This window comes from Panicum hallii, chromosome 1, assembly GCF_002211085.1.
Source record: "Panicum hallii strain FIL2 chromosome 1, PHallii_v3.1, whole genome shotgun sequence".
Classification (NCBI taxonomy): Eukaryota; Viridiplantae; Streptophyta; class Magnoliopsida; order Poales; family Poaceae; genus Panicum; species Panicum hallii.
The window spans coordinates 8,357,290-8,380,469 of NC_038042.1; the positions used below are offsets into that span (position 1 = coordinate 8,357,290).

The 23,180-nt window shown below is 44.8% G+C and overlaps 2 protein-coding genes across 12 annotated transcripts in view; one reads left to right on the forward strand and one right to left on the reverse strand.

Annotated features, from left to right (window-relative positions):
• The window catches only part of LOC112881018 (proteinaceous RNase P 1, chloroplastic/mitochondrial-like), a 49,219-nt gene extending 34,231 nt beyond the window's left edge, over positions 1–14,988 (forward strand). For 2 of the 10 annotated variants that reach the window (XM_025945802.1, XM_025945776.1), the window contains exon 5: positions 14,064–14,196. Coding sequence is in view for 3 of the 10 variants with exons in the window: in XM_025945732.1 (XP_025801517.1) it covers positions 13,207–13,275; positions 14,064–14,168 (174 nt within the window). In the remaining 7 variants the exon portion in view is untranslated. Of the gene's footprint in view, positions 1–13,206; positions 13,276–14,063; positions 14,272–14,529 lie in introns of those variants that run through there. The other 8 variants (XM_025945796.1, XM_025945769.1, XM_025945732.1 and 5 more) reach the window with 7 other exon arrangements.
• A 223-nt stretch (positions 14,989–15,211) lies between these two features.
• On the reverse strand, positions 15,212–22,406 carry LOC112881124 (TOM1-like protein 9). 2 transcript variants are annotated; one of them, XM_025945827.1, is made up of 10 exons: positions 21,854–22,406; positions 20,178–20,256; positions 19,256–19,354; positions 19,065–19,178; positions 18,671–18,822; positions 18,062–18,143; positions 17,812–17,897; positions 17,428–17,607; positions 16,506–16,990; positions 15,212–16,144 (listed from the first exon to the last, which is right to left on the reverse strand). In XM_025945827.1, the coding sequence occupies exons 1-10, from the start codon at positions 21,952–21,954 to the stop codon at positions 15,525–15,527; spliced, it is 1,998 nt and encodes a 665-aa protein (XP_025801612.1). In that variant the 5' UTR covers positions 21,955–22,406; the 3' UTR covers positions 15,212–15,524. The 2 variants fall into 2 exon arrangements, with proteins under 2 accessions (XP_025801612.1, XP_025801616.1); XM_025945831.1 differs by lacking the exon at positions 21,854–22,406 and adding an exon at positions 21,538–21,820.
• Between the last annotated feature and the right edge of the window lie 774 nt (positions 22,407–23,180).

Sequence of the window (23,180 nt, forward strand, 5' to 3'; positions counted from 1 at the left end):
CCAAGCCGCCTAGTTAGGTGGTCTTGCAACTTTAGACAGGCTATTAAACAATGTCCTCCCCTCACATCTTTTCTTCCCTTCCATAGAAAACCCCTTCTAATTTTATCAATTGCTTCCAAAGCCTTGGTAGGGAGGTCCAGGGCCAGCAACAGATACACTAGCATGGAAGTGAGCACAGCTTGGGACCAGAATATTCCTACCAGCTTTTGTGAGTAGATCAGCCTTCCAACCAGGTAGCCTATCAGCAATTTTTTCAACAATGGGCTGCACCTGAGTTTTGGTTAACTTGTGAGGTGAGAGAGGCACACCAAGATAAGTGCAAGGAAACTCAGAGATCAGACAAGGGAGATGATCTTGTATGATTGTTATATGCTCAGCCATGCAATGAATGGGAAGGACAGTGCTCTGTTGCACATTTGTTTTAAGGCCAGAGGCCTCACCAAAGAGCTGCAAGATTTCCAATGTGAGTCTGATGTCACTGATAGAGGCTGGAGAAAAATGACCACATCATCTGCATAAAGAGAAATGCGGTGTTGCAGGCTCTTCTGGACAGGGGCTGCAAGAGTTGTTCTTCTGAAGCCTTTTTCACCAAAAAACAAAGCACATCCATGACAAGAATAAACAGCATTGGGGACAAAGGATCCCCTTGTCGCAGACATCGTCTGTGCTCAATTTTGTCATCCGGGGAGCCATTAAGCAGAATCTGAGCAGAGGAGGTAGCCAGGAGCCCACTAACAATATCACACCAAATTTGTCCAAAACCCAGATTTTGCAGTACTTCCAACAAGAAAGGCCAGGAAACTGAGTCAAAAGCTTTGGTGATATCTAACTTTAAGAGGATCGTGCCTGCTTCTGTTGATGTAGAAACTTTGTTGTGTGTTGCACTAACATGAAGTTGTCCAGGATAAAACGTCCTTTGATAAAGCACTCTGATTTGGTGTGATCATTTCATTCAGGCGACCAGCAAGCCTATTTGCCATCAGTTTTGTAATGAACTTAGCAAAAGAATGCACCAAACTGATTGGCCTGAAATCCCTGATGCTCGCAGCATCATCCTTCTTAGGGAGAAGGGTGATATAGGCCGAGTTTAGTAGTGCAAAATTGTTGAATTTCCTGCTCCAAACTGCTGAAATGGCTGCCATGATTTCAGGTTTGATAATTGGCCAGCAAACTTGATAGAACTTCCCTGTGAAGCCATCAGGACCTGGGCTTTGTCTGCCGGCAAGGATTTAATTGTCTTCCAAACCTCTTCCTCAGTGAATGGTGCATCCAAATCTGCCAGGTCCCAGCTTGGGATATTCAGTGCATCCAGGTTAACTGTAGCCTCTCTATCCAGACTTTGCCCTATCAGATTACTGTAGAAACTGAAAATATTCTGCTCCTTTTCTTCATGCTTTGTAAGAACCAGTCCCTCATCTGATGTGAGTTTACTGATAAAGTTTTTCCTCTTTCTATACCGAGCATGAGAATGGAAGAGAGCTGTGTTGGCGTCACCTTCACTGAGCCATGTGATCCGGGAGCGGCTGCGTGCAATGGTACGCTGCAAGGAGGAGAGAGCTAGAGAGTGAAGCTTGAGTTTGTTCCGGAACCAAATCTCCAAAGTGGACAAAGTCTGATGATCTTGAGCTATTTCCAGTTGGTGCAATATTTCTCTAGCTAACCCCAGCTGAGTATTGACATGGCCAATCTTCTTCTGACTCCAACTCTTGGAGACCCCTCACAGTGGCTCTGAATTTCTTTGCTAAAGTATCAAAAGGGCAGGCAGAGCTCGGTACACTCGACCAAGCAGACTCTACTGCTTCCTGAAATCCCTCTTGTTTGGTCCAGAATGCCTCAAAATGAAACCTGGCCTTATTAGGCTGAATTTTGATTCAAACCTAGCTGTAATGGGCAATGATCCAACCCTTCTGTGGCAGTACATTGTAGCAGACAGTTGGGAAAAAGCTGTTCCCACTCTGATGAACAAAGTGCTCTGTCCAGTTTGACAAGTGTTGGTGTATCCTGCTGGTTAGACCACGTGGATTTGCGCCCCTGCAATGGCAGATCCCTGAATTCCAAGTCATTCATTAGGCGACGAAACCTTCCCATCATGGCCCTGTTGATGTTTCCATTATTCTTATCTTCAATACTCGTGATGAGACTAAAATCTCCAACCACAAGCCAAGGTCCTTGGCAACACGCCCTTAGGTTTCTGATTTCTTGTAAGAACAGTATCTTATTATAATCGCCTTGGGGCCATACACACAGGTCAGCCACCATGGTTGCATGCCGTTGGTGGAAAACTGAATGGACACACTGTAATGATCAATTCAAGAGGCATGTGCCTGTCCTAAGCCATGTCGCCATGCAATTAAAATCCCACCACTTGCACCAACAGCAGGCAGTTCCACCCAGTTGGTGAAATCTGTACCCAACATTGAAAGGATAATTCCACAAGAAACACCAGCCATTTTTGTTTCTTGCAAGCAAACTACATCAACCTGACAGGAGGTAACCAAGGAGCGAACTGTGTCCTGACGGGCCCTAGAGTAAGATCACGAACGTTCCAGGAAAGAATATTGGATGGATACATCAAAAAGACTGAAAAAAGAGCGACCTTACAGAACTGCTGCTCAAAGGTCCTGCTCATCCGGCGTAGCCCATCCGAACAGCGCTACCATAGCTTGGACATGGACCTCAGAGAGACAGGCAGACTGAGAGAATAACCTGCTGTACTCCTCCAAAGCTTGCTGAGAGATTTCTTCAGTTTCCCCAATGATGTCCAAAGCTCTCATCACTTTTTTCTTTGATCTTGAAGGGGCTCCTCCACCGGTTATTTCAGGCGCAGCTCCAGCGATGCGGCGACTGCAGCGAGGTGGAGCTGCCGGAGTGCACACATGCGAGCGCAGCCTGGTAGCCCGCGGTGTAGGGAGAATTCTTGGTGTCTTCTTCGTGAGTTTTGCCAAGAAGCAGGTCCGCTGATTTGGGGAAGGCGTGCCGGTGCGCATTGGTGTTGACCCCGACCCGGGCGTCCTTGCACCTTGAACAGGAACAACAATCTGCAGCTTTTTCCTACGCCTGGTGTAGGTTCGTGCAAAACTCTGCACCATGGAGGCTGGGTGTTGGATCAGTTGTAGCTGGCGATCATATGGCTCCAGTTCCGGATCAGCAGCTGGGCTTGTCGCAGAGCCGGAGACGCTCATATGCGGAGCAGGGGTGACCGGCGCGGGCTGATCTTCAAGGGACCAGACAGTCTCCAGAGTAGGAGACCAGGCGCTGGTTTCAGATTCTCCTGTGACCACTGCAGGCTGAGACAAAGTGCTGCGCTTGAAGTCATCTTTGCCATCCAAGATTGGGGATGCAGTGTTCTTGGCTGGACCTGCCCCCTCAGTGCTGGGCGCAAGTGGACCTGGGCCAACGTTGAGGTGCGCTGGGGTCAAGTGCAGCACTGCCGGGTGGTTTCAGAATCGACGGCGGGCGCCACTGATCCCGGAACAGAATCAAACTCATCCACATTCGCCTCGAAAAAGGGCGTAACATCAATTTCAACCACGAGCTCGTCGGATGTCGAGGCTGCTGCGACCACGGCCGCCTCGTTTCTTGGAGCAGCTTCAAGCTCAGAGTTAATGATGGGGCTTCTTGGAATAGGAGCAGCGGGCGCCTCATATGCTGGCGCGGCTTCAATTTCAGCCGCAGGCTCGATGCATGCCGAGGCAGCCGTGACTGTTTAGAACTAAATTACAGTAGTAATTGTGAGGCAAAAGTCAAGTCTTTATTCATTGATCACTGGTATTTATACATGTATGAAGGGGTGGAGAAGGGAGGAGATGTCTGTTCAGTAATGATCGTGGCCGTTGGTGAAGTAACTGCCACGATCAACGCCTGTGATTTCTCCTATCCTTTTCTTGATGATCAACTGATCATATATTGTAACACTCCCCCTTGAGCAGTTATCCATCATGTATAATCTCTTAGGAACCCTGTGAAATAAAGGCTTGCAATAATATATATATATATACTGCGTAAAACTCCAGAAAAACCCAGTGGGAAAAATTTGGAGAAAATGAACAGTATATATTCTTGGTATCTCTATCGAAAACCCGAAGGGAAAAACAAGAGATAGACCTTTACTTGTGTTGACATTGCCTCATTAAAAACCTAATATGAGAAAACTTATATAGCAAAACTCATATAGGAAAAGAGTACAATGTGATGTATAAGTATATTTAAATCAAAGAGATGCTCCCCCTGATGCAAGCAAATCTCTAAGTCGGCGCATACCAATGCCCTTAACACATTTGTTAAATGTAGAATAAGGTAATGACTTAGTGAATAAGTCTGCGAGGTTATCACAAGACTTAGCTTGCATGACATTTATCTCACCACTTTGTTGGAGTTGGTGAGGGTAAAATAGTTTAGGAGAGATATGCTTCGTAGCATCACTCTTGATATAACCTTGTTGCATCTGTGCAACACAAGCTGCATTATCTTCGTAGATAATGGTGGGTAACTCAATGGGTTGAATTCCACAAGATGATTGAATATGATTAATCACCCTTCTTAGCCATACGCATTCACGTGAGGCTTCATATAGTGCAATGATCTCTGAGTGATTTGTGGACGTTGCTACCAGAGTCTGTTTAGAGGACTTCCAGGACATAGCAGTTCCACCATGCAGAAAAACATATCCTGTTTGTGATCTTGCATTATGAGGATCTGAAAGATAACCTGCATCTGTATATCCGACGAGGCTAGGATCTTGATTTCTTTCGTAAAATAGACCAAGATCTGCCGTGCCTTGGAGATATCGGAGAATATTTTTAATCCCATTCCAATGGCGTTTAGTAGGAGCGGCACTGTGTCTAGCAAGTAGATTTACTGCAAATGCAATATCGGGTCTGGTATTGCTTGCTAGATACATAAGTGCTCCAATTGCACTGAGGTATGGGTATCCAGGACCTAAAACCTCTTCTCCATCTTCACGTGGTCGGAAAGGATCTTTATCCTTCTCAAGGGACCGAACGATCATTGGAGTTTTGGACGGATATGCATTGACCATATTGAATTTACTCAATACTTTCTGGACATATGCAGATTGGTGAACGAGAATTCCCGTTTGAAGGTGCTCAAGTTGCAAACCCAAGCAAAATTTGGTTTTACCCAAATCCTTCATTTCAAATTCTGTTTTTAGAAGATTACATGCTTTATCAATATCACGTTTATGACCAATGATATTTAAATCATCTACATAAACTGATATAATACAGAAGCCTGTAGAAGATTTCCTAATGAATACATACGGGCAATCATCACTGTTAGAATAACCTTTATCCATAAGGAATTCCTTAAGTCGGTTGTACCACATTCTCCCAGACTGTTTTAAGCCGTAGAGAGATTTGTTGAGTTTAACACAAAATAAGTTACGGTTTTTGCCATTATTCGATACAGATATTCCATCAGGAACTTTCATGTAGATGTCCGAATCTAGTGACCCATAAAGATATGCGGTCACGACGTCCATCAATTGCAAAAATAGACGCTTTTGTACTGCCAATGATATTAAATATCGGAAAGTTATTCCATTCATAACAGGAGAGTATGTCTCATTGTAATCAATGCCGGGTCTTTGAGTAAACCCTTGCGCAACTAATCTCGCTTTATACCTCACAACCTCGTTATTTTCATTTCGTTTCCGAGTGAAAACCCATTTGAATCCAACAGGATGAACTTTATGAGGTATAGGTATCACTGAGGTGAATACCTGTCTTTTCGCTAGTGAGGATAATTCGGAGTCAATTGCTTCCTTCCATTTGTTCCAGTCCGAGCGTTGTTGACACTCTACCATGGATTTAGGATCTGGATCAGATAGGAGGTTATTGGCTATGATCGATGAGAAACATGCGTTGACGACCGTATTCTTACGATCATACAGTTCTCCAGAACTAGTATAATTAATGGAAATTTCTTGTATCCCGTGTAATTCTTCTTGATTCATAGGAAGAATGGGTTCAGGGTGTTCCGATGTGCCAGCAACATCTGAATTGTGCACTATAGTGCTAGTTTGTGGATGTACTGTATCCACTCGGTGTCCATCAACCGGAAGTTGACTTTCGTTTACTGATTTAGAGAATCATGTGTTCCTCCCTTTCCTTTGTCGCTTATTAGAAGCATTATCCCGCTTAGCAGCCCTCCCCCTAATCGGTTGAGAAGGGGGTTGAATGGTTTTTCGAGGTACCTCCACTCGGCTGGGCGCATTGACAGCAGGATTCAAGGATTTTGTGACACCATTATAGTCAGTAAACGCATCAGGCAGATTGTTAGCAAAGTGTTGCAATTCTATAATTTTCTGAACTTGAAGTTCAGTTTCCTGAGTACGAGGGTCTGAGTATAGGATGGAGTTGTCATCCCAATTGATTTCCTGGCATTCGTTAGGATACTTAAATTCTCCCCCTAATGCCGGGAAATGATCTTCATTAAAGATGCAATCAGCGAACCGGGCTGTGAATAAATCACCGGTTAGGGGCTCTAGGTATTTGATTATCGATGGGGATTGGTATCCCACATAGATACCCAATTTCCTATGGGGTCCCATAGCTGTTCGTTGAGGCGGTGAAACAGGGGTATACACCGCACATCCAAATTTCCGAAGATGGGAAATACTTGGGGGGTTTCCTCGCACTAGGTGCAACGGTGAAGTGCTATGATATGCAGTTGGGCGAAGTTGAATGAGATCAGCAGCATGTAAAACTGCGTGACCCCAACAAGAAGTAGGTAAATTGCATTCATGAAGTAAAGGTCTTGCAATGAGTTTAATTCTCTTAATAAGAGATTCAGCTAAACCATTTTGAGTATGTACATAAGGTACGGAATGTTCAACGTGTATTCCTTGGGCCATACAATAATCATTGAATGCTCGAGAAGCAAATTCTGCCGCATTATCCAGGCGGATCTTCTGGATTTGATGTTCAGGGTAAGATGCTTTCAATCGAATGACTTGCGTCATGATTTTAGCGAAGGCATGGTTGCGTGTGGATAAGAGACACACGTGTGACCATCGTGTAGATGCGTCAATCAAAACCATGAAATATCTGAACGGTCCAGACAGTGGTTGTATGGGGCCACAAATGTCGCCTTGAATGCGTTCAAGGAACTTAAGTGGCTCAGCATGAATCTTAAGCGGAGATGGTTTTAAGATTAGCTTTCCCGTTGCACAAGATGTACATATAAAATCAGAAGGTTTAGGAAATTTAGTAGACTTTAAATCATGACCAATGCAATTACCTGTGATTTTCCGCAACATTCCTATTCCAGGATGGCCAAGGCGTTCATCCCAAATCTTGAATGCGTCGACATTCTGAAAAATCACCTTGTACGTAACATGAGGTACAGGTTTTATGTATGTGTAGTACAATCCAGACGGAAGCGAAAGTATTCTTTCCAGAATGTTAGAGCCATATTCAGAAGGTTTGGTAATGAGAAGAAATTCCTCATTATTTTCTGTATGTGTAGAAATATGTTAACCACATTTCCGAATATCTCGGAAACTCAATAAGGTACGAGTTGAATCGGGATACAATAAAGCATCCTCAATTGTAACTTGTGTACCCATAGGGAGCGTAATAGTGGCTCGTCCAGAACCAACTATTGTTGCATCGCGTCCAGCGATTGTCAAAACATTTCCTGTTTTCTTAGTAAGAGTTTGGAAATATTTTGTTTCCCTAAGAATAGAGTTAGTGGTACAACTATCTACTAGGCACAATTCTTCCTCCATCGGATTGATTCCCGCAAATCTAGATAATTAAAGAATTGTAAGAACTCAATTAATTATACATAGAATTACATACATAATAATACAATAGAGTATGAAGTGTACACACACTTATAGTCGATGTCTCGAGACTTATTACAATACATATGTCCCATACACACACACGGACAATAGAGAGCTGATTTCTTATGGATCCTAGTTGAGGTCTCCAAAGACGTCATCCAAACTATAGTCGACGATGACGTTATCTATGTCCATAGGCTCAGTGTAGGTCAGGAGTGGAAGGTTGGAAGTGCATGGTTCCTTTTGACTCATGCTTGGGCTTCCAATATCAGCCTTCAAGTTGGATGGAGTGGCGAAGTGAGCTTCGTATTCCTGTCCTTCTGCAGCCTTGCCTTTGAGAGCTTGCTGGTATAGAGCCACTAAGTGGCGAGGAGTGCGACACTTGTTGGTGGGATGGTTGTAGCATCCACACTTCTTACACTTCTCATCCTTGGAAGTAGTAGTGTCTTTCCTCAGAGCCTTTGTGTTTTTCTTACCCTTACGCTTGTTGCGTCTGCGCTTCTTTGAATTATCAGAAAACTTGGAATGGTTTTTGAAGCCATTCCCTTTCTTCTCATCTTTCATAGCATGATGTATTTCAGGCATAGGGGCAGCCCCAACACGACGTTGCTTATGATTTTTCATCGTAAGCTCATCGTGCTTTTCTGCCTGAAGCAGATCATGTATGAGTTCAGAGTAAGTCTGATAATTGCGAGCACGGTATTGATGTTGCAAGACCCTATCAGATGGGAGCATAGTTTGAAGTGTCTTTTCAATCTTATCCGCATCTGAAGGTTCCTTGCCACAAAAACGCAAACGAGCACAGATTTTATGAATAGCATGGTTGTAATCACCTATGGACTTGTAGTCCTGGAGACGAATATGAGTCCAGTCATGATTCGCCTCAGGTAAGATTACAGCCTTCTGTTGCTCGTACCTGTCTTTAAGGGATAACCATAGTACATTTGGCTCTTCTTCCATCACGTATTCTACTTTCAGATCAGGATGGAGGTGATGGAGGTGATGCCTGAGAATGTACAATGCGTTGTACTTGTAGGCATCATGCAGTGGCTCAGTCCTCTCTGCAGGAGATAGCAATGCACTCAGAATGTTTTTTGAGGCAAGGCTGATCTTGATATCCAGCGCCCAAGTAGGATAGTTATGTCCATCGAGAGCGAGTTCTTCAAACTCTTTGGCCATTGATCCTACACAAGCAACCAGAGATTTTCTGTTTAGGAAATCATCATGGGTGTGTTGTAGTATGTGTAGTAGCACAACATATTGTATGCTTGCTCGTATTGAGTTGTAAGAAATAACCCAATTGAGATGAATAATATGCCATTTTGCATGAAATAACGATAATTTAAGATCTCAATTGCAAATAATGCAAGAGGTCAAAAATCGTCATGGCAAGGTTAATGATGCAGCTTATATAGTATTCAGAAAAATTAAGAACACATGGTAACTTAATTTTATGAATAATGTGGCATCAATTGTGGAAGGACTAAATATATTCTTGCTTGTATTAAATCACTTGGATTTAATTAAGATGAATTAAATTTTTGAATATGCATTGGAAGGAATGCAAATAAAACATATGTCAATATATGGAATATTGAAGAAAATATTCATTGACATATTTTCCAAGTTATAAAACCTTGGAAAAATTCCTAATACAATATGCTACTTGAAAAGTCATAAGCTGAGGGTTAAAATTAACATTTAAATCCCTAAACATCATCAACTCTAATTGCTGGAAATTAGAAAAATTAAATAACATTTGAAACTAAGTCCTTCTAGGCAGCCCAGACACGAAAGACAGCCCAGCAGCTTCCGCGGCCCACCAGCGCGCGCGGCTAGCGCGGCCCGCAGGCGCGCGCGGCCAGCGTGGCCCAGCGCGGCGGCCCGCAGGCGCGCGCGGCCAGCACGGCCCAGCGCCGCGAGCAGCGGCCCGCAGGCGCGGGCGGCCAGCGGCGGCCCGCAGGCGCGCGCGGCCAGCGGCGGCCCGCAGGCGCACGCGGCCAGCACGGCCAACGGCGGCCCGTGCGGTGAAAACCGCTGTAAAAAGGATAGGACCGAGCGGTTAGGGTTTGGAACCCTAACCGCCCAGCCCGCCCACCACCAGCCGCCGCTCCTGTGGGGCACGCGCCGCCGCGCGCTGGCCGGGGCACGCGCCGCCGCACCGGCCGGGGCACGCGCCGCCCGGGGGCTGCACCGTCCGGGGACAGCACCGCCCGGGGACAGCACCGCCGCGCCGCCCGGGGGCAGGGCGCTGCGCCGCCGCGCCGCGCGGGGTTGCGCCGCCCGGGGCCGTGCCGCCCGGGGCGGTGCGCTGCGCCGCCGCGCCACCTGGATCCGCGCCGCCCGGGTGTCTCAGAGGCGGCGACGAGGGGGTGAACGCGAGCGCTCGCGGTCACCTTCTCCCTCGGGCATGAGTGCCGTCAAAGCCCAAGATCCCGACGGCCGCGGGCGAGGCGAGAGGTGATGCGCCAAACGGCGGATCACCCGGTTGCCGCTCGGGCTGAGCAAAGGCGGCGGTGAAGATGTGCCCGAGGGCCCGGCTTCGTCAGAGGGGCACGTCGGGTTTGGCTGCAGTGCCACTTCGCCGGCAGTGAGGGCGCCCGATCCAGTAGCGGGTGGCGGCGGTTCCACCGCGGTCCGGGCCGGGCACGGCCCCCATCCATGGAGGGGACAGTGGCGGAGTGGGCGGAGCGGTTGCGGCGTCTCCGAAGCCTGCAACCGCTCGGCCACCCGCTCAGGCGATGGTGAAGGCGGGTAAAGCCACCCATCCCCACGAGTCAGCGGAGGCCGGTGCTGTGGCGCCGGCGCAGGTGATGTAGGGCCCAGGTCCGCCACCGCCTGTGGAGAAGACGCCGGAGCACCAGTGCTAGGGCCCGCGCCCGGGTCACCGCCGGTCTGCCTGATGCGCTCGGGATCAAGGGTGACCCGAGCATCCTCCCTTCGGGGTCCGTGGGCAAGGCGGCGACGACGGGCAGGGCGAGTGCGTGGCATGCGACGGCTGGGGTTTGCAGCACCACGCCGGCGAGGATGGCCGTCGTTCATGAAGCGAAGGATGAATGTGAGAAGAACAAGGGAGAGTTCTCTGTGCATCATGACTTACAGATGAAACTCTCTTCTTTTCCTGTGGCTCCGTGGAGAACAAGTGCTGATAACGTGTTTAGAACTAAATTACAGTAGTAATTGTGAGGCAAAAGTCAAGTCTTTATTAATTGATCACTGGTATTTATACATGTATGAAGGGGTGGAGAAGGGAGGAGATGTCTGTTCAGTAATGATCGTGGCCGTTGGTGAAGTAACTGCCACGATCAACGCCTGTGATTTCTCCTATCCTTTTCTTGATGATCAACTGATCATATATTGTAACGGTGACCACGGGCACCACGCTTCCTGTAGCAGCTTCAATTCCAGAAAAACTGGCGGGGCCCCTCGGTTCAGGTGCAGCGGGCTCCTCGCTTCCGCAGAATTAACGGCAGGGCTCCTCGAATCAGTGGCCACGGGCTGCCTGTGTCCCGCAGGAACCGAGCGGTCACGCCTCCGTTGAGCCATCACCACGTGGCAGGCAGCCACAGGATGTGGACCCAGCCGCGCATGCACAGAGGCACAGGCACCAGGGTTCGCCGGCGGAGAGCTGAGCGCCCGGCGCGCAGGAGGAGCAGGTGAAGGGCTGCGCCGTTGGCGTCTTCTGCATCCTTGATGATCGTCGTCCGCCGGGCCAGGGGAGGGCGGATTTCCCGGACTCGCCGGCTGGTCGAACGCCGATACGGAGATCGAGATGGGGTAGCACAGGGTACGTTTCTCCTGATCGGAACTTCCAGCAGCGGGCGTGGGCTCAACGATCTCCAGAACCAACTCAGGAGGAATTAGAACCGGATCGGAGCACCAAGTCGCAACACGGAAGCAGTCGCGACAATCAGCCGTAGCCGGATGGACCCCGCTGATCCAGCAATAGTCGTTGAGGAGCTGCTCGGAAGTAGAGAGATCCCAGGCATGAGCAGGAATGCCCAGCAGCTCGATCTCCACTGCGAACTGGAGTGAAGCCGCCGTGGACAGAAAGAAGCGTGTCTATCGCATGACATGAAGCCGCAGAGTTGAGGTGATGATCGGTCTTCCACCGTTGTAGATCTGCTCCATTAGCTCTAGACCCAGCAAGATCAGAAGAAAACTAGCTGGCCCCAAAGGACGTAGGAGCAGCTCTGTTTCTTCGACCTCAAACCGGCGGGCAATGGCGCCGGCGTTGGACGCAGCGACATCGTCAATCACAGAGATGACCAACGCATGGGCGAGGTCGTCTTCCCAATGAGAGATATTGGCAGAGCGATCAAGAATCTTCGTGGGCTTCGGCTGAGCAAAATTAGCGGGCGCGGTGGAGCCCAGCGGTGCGGAGGAGGCCACCGCAGCCCCATTGGCAGCCTCAACGCCAGAGTCAGGCGGTCCTTGGCCACCGCCCCGGCCGCGACCAGCACGGCCACGCCGCCGGCACTTCTTGGTCGTCCCCACTCCCTGGGCGTCGGAGCCTGCCGCTGCGCCAGAGGCCATGGGTGCCGGAGCCGAAAAGATCGGCCTCCAGACCAGGCTCAAGGGGGGAACGGGTTCCAGACGCCGAGAGAGTTGCAGGCAGCGCGAAGTCACAGGACGACGGAGGACGCGCTGGCGTTGGCAGGAGTAGGAACGGTGTCCTAGGGCGCGGCAGTTGAAGCAGCGCGGCTTGTCGCCGCATGCCGCCGCACGGTGGCGTGGAGAGAAGCAGTTGAAGCAGAGTCCTCGGAGGTCTGCCGGGACGGGACACCAGGGAGGAAGCTCTAGGCGCCGGTGGTCGCGGCGAGCCCGGCGGCCCTCTACCTTCTCCCACCCGTCAGCACCGGTGCAGCGCTCCTCCACCGGACGTAGGCGCTCCCCCCGATGCAAAACGATACGCGGTGTGATGCTCCGAGCGGCTGGGGATGTCGCAACCGGGAGTTGCTGGCGCGGTGCACTGTCGACCAGTGAAAAGCTGTCACCGGGGCGAAGCCGCAAGAAGAGCGTCCTTGAAGGAGCCCTCACCAGAGATAGGGGCACTCACCGGGGAGACGTCTCTCCAACGCTTAGCCTTGGAGCGTCCAACGAACACGGCCGGATAGGTGGTCGCCGTGCTTGAAGTAGGCGTCGGTGAGGGGCTGGAGTAGTGGAGGGTAGGGGAAGGGGTGGTGGTGGGTGGGAGGGGAGAGGGGCGGTCGCGAGCCATCCACCAGTTAACAGTGTTACAGAACCCCTAGGTATGTTGTAGGCATCATGTTATTCCTGAACCATTGTTTGACTGACATAAACGTGTGTCATAAAATGAGTTGTCCTTTGCTCAGTAAATATATATTTCACTGCAATTTACAGCAAGCTTATTCATGGTGTTATTTTCACAACAGGTACGCTTCAGTTATGAAGACAGCTCCGTCACATTTCAAATGCCACCTCCATACTCAGTTGTAATTCAGGTTTGAGTTTAGTGTGAAATAATATATCGGTTGTGGAATATATCCATTTCAATAATCTTTCAACTACTTGACTGAAAAAATAAGAAATTTTCTGGGTGCTTAATTATAGTGTTTGAATATGTTCCATTGATTAAGTAGGTTATGTCTAGGAAGATTATATGAACTGAGAAACTTAACGAGGATTATGAATGATAAATAGTCTTGTTAAACGGGTCTTCGAGGCAGTAAAGCTGTAAAATCTGCAGTTGGACTGAATGAAATCATTATGCTAATGAAGTCTACTATGCATGAACAGTTTGTTTCATGGATAGACAAATCTTGTAACTTCTGTAACTTTATAAGTTTTTTTTTCTCCTGGCTGGCTCCTGGTCACCTGTTTTAGTCACTTATGTAGTTAGTAATGTTTTTTTTTCTTTTGGCTCAATAAGAAGCATAAGTGGGGATTCCCCTGCTGATCCGTAAAAAAAAATCTACAGTTGTACACATTAGTCCTTAGCTCAGAGGAAAAGAAGAAAAACATACATTTTCCATTAATTGAGAGAAAAGGAGAAATATTACTCCGCTTATTTTTCAGTGCATGTTATAACACGTCGATTAATAAGATCTGTTACAGTTGTCTAAGAATATAATATACCTTCAATTGTATGTATTGGAGTTGTAGAGAATATAACTGTATTTTCAAATAAAATAGTGCAGTTGTGCAGATTAAGTATTTAGCTTATCTAAAACTTTTTGATCAGCTTGATGAGTTTCTTGTACTTTATCCGTCTCTTCTCTCTGAAATTCAGGAATCTGAGAAAGGCCACTTGCATATACCTGTCTCAGGGGAAGGATTGCTAGAGGAGGACCGAACCTGGCTATGTGTTTCGCGGCGCAATTCACAGGCACAATAATCATGAAGATGGAGTTGATCCAGAACTTTGATGTGAATAAAATCGAACACAGATTAACATCTTTGTAAAGCTAAACCTTGACCATTTTTTTATGATCAGTCAGGTCAGTATCTCATTTATCATCTGGTCATTAGTCTTTGAAATGTTTTGAATGGCTTGACAGCTATGATGGTAAAATACAAACTGGAAAAAAAATGGCATTAATCTTCATAATGAAAGATTTTAATCATGATTTTTAGATGCTCTCATGTTACAAAATTTCAGATATTATATATCTATCATGTCATGCGATTTGTGTTGGTTCTATATTCTCTAATAAACCGATATAGCTGATAACCTGATTCCCGGCTACTTGAAACAGGATCTCTGCTAACAAGGCAGAGCATTTCCCGCTCTACAATTTTCCCCTGCCCAGCTGATGAGAGGCTTCCCTACAGGATCAGAAAATGACCACAAGTTGTTGAGATATTGTTGCATAATGACATTGCTTCCATTGGAGAAGTTTTACATCCTTATGACATCCATGGAAAAAGAACAGGCCTTCGGCTATTGAATTGCCTGGTCACAGTTGATTGCATGGAAACTGGAATTCGGTCTTCTTTGTCTGCGAGGGGGTCAAGGATCACTCATCACTGCTTTACTTTGTCATATTACGGATGAAAAACACTGAGTAGATTAATTTAATGAAATGATACATAATTCTCCTACGTATTCCAGGAAAAATAGATTAACTTAATAACTTGGATCTTCATGAACTTTGTGGCTGCTGGCAAGGTTTGCCTACTTCTCGGCTGTAATGCCAATGTGCAGTCTCTGCTAATGTCGTCATGTTTATTATTGCAAGAGCCAATATATATAGGTTTTCCATGCAGCTCTTTTATCCAATTATGATGATTATAAAAATTGATTGAGAAAACTTATAAACCTACATAACATACGGCTAGCCCCTGCATTCGCACAGATTAGTGACTACCTTGAATCAGGCAGTGCTACAAATAAGAAATGTGAAGATAAAAAAAAATAGAGGAAAAGGAACAGGGGTGTATGGCTAGGGACAGTGGGACACCAACGCATCCTCTGTTTGTGCACGGTATTTGTGCAGAGGGGAATTATGACAGCATATATTACTACTGAACTCAAGAATTTACATATAAACACTCTTTCTATGAGGCATTACCATAAGCATACCAAATATCACAATCTTTACTTTCCAATATGAATTCCTACTCAGGTGAGATGACACTGATAAGCCATCTGGCAATTGCTCAAAAGTGGCAAAAGAATTATGTACTTCAAGGAAATGCTTCTGCAGCTTTCAAATATAAGGTGAGCCTATTATCCACTCACTTGCCCTTATCAGCCGCCAACCTTACCAGCTGCAGGTTTGCTCTGCTTCATTTTGGCAATGCTCAAAAGATCACCGAAAAGTGAATCTTCTGGTCTGCTCTGCTTATTTGCTGTCGTTCCATTTGAACCACCATTTTGAACTGAAAGGCTGTTCATCCTATGGGAAAGCTCATTTGCGCTAACATATGCATATGCAGCGTTTGGAATATAGTAGCCCCCAGATGGTTGGCCATATCCATTACCAGATATCTGAACACCATACAGCTGCTGTTGGTTCATCCCAAAATATCCTCCTCCAAATGCCGGCTGGGGATACATGACCATTCCTTGGTTCATTTGCATCGAAGGGTACATTACACCGTACTGCATGTTCAACTGCATAGGCTGTGGCTGTGGAGGCCCCAGCTGTGCGCCAGCAACCGGCTGCAATTGCATTCCTCCTGGCTGTCCCCTTGGCATTGGTTGTGCTGGCATGAATCCATTACCTTGCTGACTGACTTGCACCGGTTGGGGTTGCACACTTTCTGGTTGTAATGCTGTCCCAACTGGTTTGTCATCGTCGAATGGGTTAGTCGATCGTTTGATTTCCCATGGCGCTGGCGGGATATCTCCATTTCGATTATCTGTACCTGATAAAAGTGATTGCCAAATGCTGGAGCTATCTTAAAACGGATAGGAGCATGCATATTTTTTGGACAAAGTTGATGAGCTAACTTTTTGATAAAACATTAGCCCTACACAGGGAAGGATGTTTCGTAACACTACTGTAGTCACAGCACATTTGAAAATAACACTGAAAAAGAACAATAATGTGTTCCTGTTTATTGTGAAAAGTCTTGTACCGAGCTTGGATTTTATCAGAAAGCAGTGTTTTAAAAAATATATGTCTATTAATTGAAGGTATAGTAATCAATCTTTTCCAACATACTGAGAAATAAACACAAGGAAACTACTGTAGAACAAGCAAACGTTGGGAAAGAAATCTATTACCATAATATAGGGTTTGCTTTTGGTGATTCGCTCCATAAGTTGGCTGCCCATTCGATGAACTTGTAGAGTTCAATTGGGGCTGTTGATCATAAGGTGCAATGGCGTTGGATGTGGCCTCATTTGGATAAGCCGCTGGATGCTGAGACAGAGCAGGTCTTACTGGAGGAGGATATGTTTGTGATGAAATAGAATTTGAACTCGAGGAATTAAAAGAGTTCGGAAGGTTATTGTTGCTTTTGTTGGCAGTATTTTGTTCAAACATATCTGCAAAGGCTAAGACGTTCTGATCTGAAGCTGAATATTCAGTGACAGGAACAAGCGCCAGGGAGTTTGCAGGTTCGGGTTTGATATAATCATCTCCACTAAGGAGGTCAATCTTAGGAGCTGGTGCCACAGCAGCTTTTGAGCTACTGGATGATGGAGGTGCAGGAAGTGCTAAAATCTCAAAGGGAGACTGGTTGGTGGCGCTTGTACTTGCTGAAGACCTGAAATATGTAGACAGAAAAAGCCATAAGTTAGGGAAAACTGAACCTAGTTAGTTAACTGCCGTAGGATTAGTGGAGAGGAGAGCTACCAAACAATTTTGCATCCAGTTCCAAGCAGGCTCAGTAAACCTATGGGAACCGATCAGTCCCTACCAGCAGAAATATTTGTTCGCGTCGAGATTTTGTTATATGGATGATTTATGCCCTAAATTTTTTAGGTCCTGAAGGGATTATATAAACTTGAATGGAGAAAAATATTTGTCCCAACATCCAGAAAGCACTAACTGCCCTAATTTTGCTTTGCCTGGTGAACAGTTTGATGAACACTGGTTCTAAGAGTTTCTGAGAATCCAAAATTCCATATACACACGAGTGTCACATGCCTACTAGAATCGTATCCAATGATTTAAACCAAATGCTTAATATGATGATCCAACCTTTGAACTGGTTCTTTCCCAGTATCTGGTTTTCTTGTTGCAGAACTCTCAATTTGTGACTGCAGAGATTCTGGCTTTTCTACCCAAATTGCTATACCTGCAGCAATAGCATCATGTTTTGCAAGGATACGCTGCATATCATCATTCAAAGAAAGACCCTGGCTGAGCAACTCCTCATTCCTGTTCAAACATAGCATCAATGCACAAGTCATAAGAAAACGTAAAATTTGACATTGGGCTGCATGGTTGCAATTAATGAGTTATGGCAAATATTGCACCATAATATTAAGTGTGGCACTACACAATATGTTGGCACCAACATATTCTCATTCTGATATTTTACAAGTCATCATAAAACTGGCAAGAGTCACCAAGGAAACTTACGAGGTACTGTTGACAAGCTCTACTGCTCTTTGCTTGTAGGAGCGGCATTGATCCACAAGGTCAACAATGACATCCTGCCTAAGTCCCTGCATATTCAGTATAATTTAGAAACCTTGAACTGCAGGTAGATTGATTTGCAATAAAATGTTGAAAACTGATGAAGGTGATCACTGGCAGTTTCTTCCACCCATTATATAAAGCACAATTATTTTCTGAGGATAGAATAGCTACAGGTGCATCAAGAAAGTACCTCTCTGTTACTCGGATCCAAAGCATCCAACATCTCTGAAAGAATATCCATGATACCACGTGCATTCTGGATTTCTGTAAGGCTGGTGAAACAACCATGATCATTCCCAAACTTGTATAAAAGCACAGGCCATGCAATCTAACAGATGACAACTAAAAGTTCACAAACATCCAAAACATGAAAGAAACAGAAAGCAATTGCTCCAGCGAACCACAATAAATGTCAAACTGAGAAACCTTAACATGAAAATAAGATGGCAACAAATCTGACCACCAGAAAGTAAGCACTTAATAAAATTCTGAATGCCTTTACCAGACATTGTACATGAGAACATATACTTCAGGGTTTTAGCTATTCACTTAATTTTTTTCCTTAACGTGTTGTCAAAAACAGTTCATGGAAAAGGAACTATACAACATGCATACACTGTCAATTCTAACTTTTAATAATAGTCATTAATTAGATGAATGGCATCATGATAAAGATGTAATAGGAACACCATATCTGCATAAGCTATATTAGAAAGAAAAACATAGCACCATATTCCCATTCTGTTTTACTTCAGTAGTTGAACATGTCAATTATATAATGAAAGTATTTAAAGTTTACCTTAATGCAGGGAAATCAGGAATGGACAGCTCAGGTTCGTCCTGCTGAGAAATGCGTAAAGGAGGGGGATAGTTTTGTAGAGGCTGAGTCTGTGGAGGAGTAATGATTGGCACAGAACCATTTGATCTTTGAGGAAATACAGCTCCAAGACGCTAGCATATGTATGGAGATTGGAGAAACATTACTGAATCAGTTATACAAAAGATTGATACTCAACAAAGAATATTAATTTGGAGACATAATCATGTTCGTGCATGCTTAACAATTGTCAAAATTGAATGATCGATGAAATGTCACTTCTGCAACATTGTAGACAGTGCCCATTTGGAAAATGAGTTTCAAAAATGAGAAATGAATAAAATATTACAATATGTTTGATATGTAAGAATAATACCAAGAGCTCCTGGTATGCTGCAAAGAATTGTGGATATCTTGCACGTTCTCCACCAAAAACTTCTTGCCAAGTGTCTATCTGCGTGAGTATCCTCTCTTTTACATGATAGTCATTCTACAAATCCAAAAGAGAAGGCATCAAGGTTTTTTTTTTGGCAATAAGTATATTAAGGTTACACTCTACACACATACCCTTTTCTTAACTATCTTGACCATTTCATGAAGTATGTCTCTCTCAGCAACATGCATATGGACAATGTCCCCACAATTTTTTATCATCGTCTCCAGCAACTGAAATAAAGTTAAACAATTCCGTAATTCAGTAAAGGATTAATGAACTGTGATTATGAATTTCAAGCTTGACCCGGAGCAGATTATTTCAAATGCAGAATATCTTCATAACTCATAATCCGCTACAAGAACATTTCCCTGTTATGACCCTTGTTACGGCCATGGTGACGCAGCCGTGAACATAGCATCAATGCACAAGCCATAACATAGCCATGGTGGCGCTTGTTACGGCGCTGGAACTTGATGCCGGTCATAACAGAAGGACTCCCATATTATGTCTTAACTAAACTTGCTAAGTACAGATCATTCACTGCTGAATCCTGATAATGTGTGTTTGTTTGTAATTAGTTTCACCTAGACACCGGCAACCCCCACTCTGGTCCAAGGTGGGGGTTGTCACTTTGTAATTGGACCATTTTTCCCTCTTAATACAAAGATATGCAGCTCTCCTGCGTGTTTGAGGGAAAAAAAAATCCTGATAATGTGAGTATCAATCAAATGTTCTTAATGGTCTCCTTAACATTCCTTTGTCTGATACATAGAACATACATCACTACATGGAAACAATTCCAGTGGTCAAATTGGAAAGACCATCAAGAATTACTCAGTGTCATTACACTACTCATCACAGCTATCTACAACAACTATATTATATGCATTGGCAAGTAGTCTTTCAAGAAAATGTGTATGTACTTGTAATACGAAAGGTACAGTACATCAAAGAGGACCAATCAATGGAATCATTCAAAAAGTTTCTAACAACAAATGAAATAAATGATGAACCAAATACAAGCACCAGGAAGGGTTTCTGAATCATATTTACCGTGAGAGCAAGAAGCTGGACCTTTGGCTTCTTGTGTATAATGCGTTTCTTGAGGGACTTCACCACATCTTTTGCTTGCCTATGTTATGAAAATATGAAAATCTTTAATACAAAATATCACAGAACATCAAGAGGACTTTGTTGGAATAAGCTGCCTGGAGTACAATAATGCAGCTCTAGTTTCATGGAAGTTCCCTTTATCATATAGTTAGTTGGCCATTACTCCATACTTAGTAAAACAGATACAATTAGACCAATCCCAAGAAGATGCTCTCTATTTATACATCAACCGGAAAGTAATGCCCCAATTAACTCCATGAACATGCCATGGAAAAAATGTGCAATAACAGCTCAAAGAACTTCTCGATAGGTCGCTCCAACAGGCCCCCTAGGTCCTGCCTGGTTTTTTTTGGTCACGGAGTGTTTTTTTGTAAGTAACAAACTAAGTGGGTGTGTTGTACTGAGGGGGCCGAGGTTTTTCTAACTTCGGTTCTCACCCCTTTTTTTTCTTCCTTAAATGAAATGACGTGCAGTTCTCCTGCGTCTTTCGAGAAAAAAAAACTAAGACAGACCTAAAAGGTTAAACCAGCAAGACTCCAATTTCAAACAATTTAAAGGAGCATCAAGCAAGACCTGAGAACTGAGGAGTATGTATGGCCTTTATAAGCATTCCTCAAGTGAGGATCATATCAATACCGAAATTGCAAAACCTGAGCAAAGTTCCCTCTAAATCCACCCCCTTTTTCTTTAATTCATAACACAGTCACTAGTCTACATGATAAAAACTGACAATCCTAGCAACCAAAACATAAATGACAAGCCCAAGTCCCCTATAGACAAACGAAAACCAAATCAGATGTCCATAAATAAGTCAACGTTTGTAGTTTTACTATTGTTAAATATTTTCAGATCACGGATTTAAGTATTTAACTAGTAACACTGGCAATGGCGAAGACCCGATCTCTTAACAAAATTACAAAAGAACTAATCCCAATACAACAACTATGATCAAGTTCAAACACTGCCCTTTGTTAAACGGTTCAATTGATTTAGGAATTTAACATTCACAATTTAACCTGCAGGGTCGTCACAAAGACAGATTGAACCTCCTCCAGAAAATAAAATTAGGAGTCACAAAGACAGATTGTACACTACTGCACAAAAACTGCCCTGAAAACGAACAATTCTGATCGACCGCAACATTTTGACACCTGAAGTTTTGCATTTCAGCCGGAAGACATGACACGACAGTACATGAAAGTATAACTCAATTCCACAGGAGTTTTTTTTTAAAAAAGAAACAACTTGACAGGAAAGTAACCCAGAAGAACCACATGAATTGGCCGATCCAAGAACACACCTCTGCTGAAAAAAAAAATCACAGTGCAAGATGGAGCAATTGAGAACCCAACGCTCCCGAAGTCTGAACCTCTTTCCCTTGACACTTTAAGATGAACTGATGACACATGTCGACCAAATTCATCGGCCCAGAAAGGTCAACATCTTCCCGACCAAAAAATTCAATAGCCAGACTTAAGCCCCCGACGCTTGATGGAAATGGAATCAGCTTTCAATAAAATTCAGAAAACCCCAAATATCAGCAATAGAACTGTAGAATAAACCCTGAAAACCGCAGGTGAAAAGTCGAAGAAGAGAAATTCCTTGATCGTCCTCACCCAGGGTCGCGATTGAGGATGTCGCAGATCTCCAGGTTCATCGCCCAGTCGGGGCCGATGAGCATGTCGCTCGTCGCCCGCTCCACCATCACCGACGACATCTCCGCTCCGTCAGAACACCACCACACAGAGCCTCACGAAGCCGGAGCCGCCGGCCGACTCCGAACCGAGGGAGCAGGAAAAATCCCAAAACCGCCGCCTTCTCGCCCACAAAAATCCCTCCTTTCTCCCTTGTTCTTGTTCTTCTTGGCCGGCCGGCGCCGTCCTCCGGTGAATAGGCAGCAAAACCCCAAGAAATGGTGGTTTTTGTGGTGGATTCGGTGGCGGAAGAAGCGAAGGTCGTCGTGTCGCGTCGTATCGTTCGAGGCGGCTGTCTTTCGGCGAGCGCAATAAAACCTGACAAATTCTGACGACGCAGATTGTACTTTTCTGATCGTCTCTGTTCGTGTTGGTTTTGCTCCGCCCAGTTTCGTCCCCCTCGCCTGCCTTTCTCTCCTTCGATTGCTGTCTTTTTCTTTCGACCTTTACTTTTGAGTCATTCTTCTAACTGCTACGGACATCCATTTGGAGTCTGGACCAATCATGTTCCTATCTCCTATTATAATTCTGCTTATGTGATGTTCAGACTATTTTTGCCCATTGCGTGCATCGAGCCGGCGATGTTTCTTTTTTCTGAATATCATAGTAATCTTGCTAGTCAGTAGAGTCGGATAACAAAAAAGGCAACGAAGTTGATTGAGGTACTGGTATCGCCAACCAATAAATTCTTGGTTAATAGAAGTCTGATAAAGTTTTTTTTTTACCAAAGTTCACTAGGTGCCTACACCTGTGGACTTATGGATGCACCCCCTACTATTCATGAAAGACGAATTGGAACATACAGATGGTCGTCTTTGAAAAAAGAAGGAACGTACGTACTATGGATTAATGGTGAAAATTAATGTATATGGCTCGTGAAGTTCTTTCTATGGGGATTTTAGAAAAAAATAATCAAAACACATGTATTTTTGAAGCTCTGAAGATGGGTATAAAATCTCATAATTTCAATAATATGAAATAAAAGGTTGCAATCAAGCCCTCTGGCACATTTAGACCACACCAATTTGTACACATCATCCGTGTTAAGGTCAGAGCAGAAGTAATTTATTTCTACCAAAAGAAAAAAGGAGGTCATATGTAGAAATTAGAGAAGCGGGGATTGTATAACTTGTGCAGCTACTAGATCCATCAAAATCTAAGTAAAAAAATGCATCCATCCAAACCTCTTCTGTGTTAATAAAGATGTGTGGAGACTAAACACTTGTTGATTGGCGCCATCAAACACCCC

Coding starts and splice junctions, on each gene's coding strand:
- LOC112881124 (XM_025945827.1), bottom strand. CDS start 21,954: ATGTCGTCGGTGATGGTGGAGCGGGCGACGAGCGACATGCTCATCGGC. Junction 20,257..21,853: donor ATCCTCAATCGCGACCCTGG/GTGAGGACGATC, acceptor TTCATAACATAG/GCAAGCAAAAGATGTGGTGA. Junction 19,179..19,255: donor TCAAGATAGTTAAGAAAAGG/GTATGTGTGTAG, acceptor TTGGATTTGTAG/AATGACTATCATGTAAAAGA.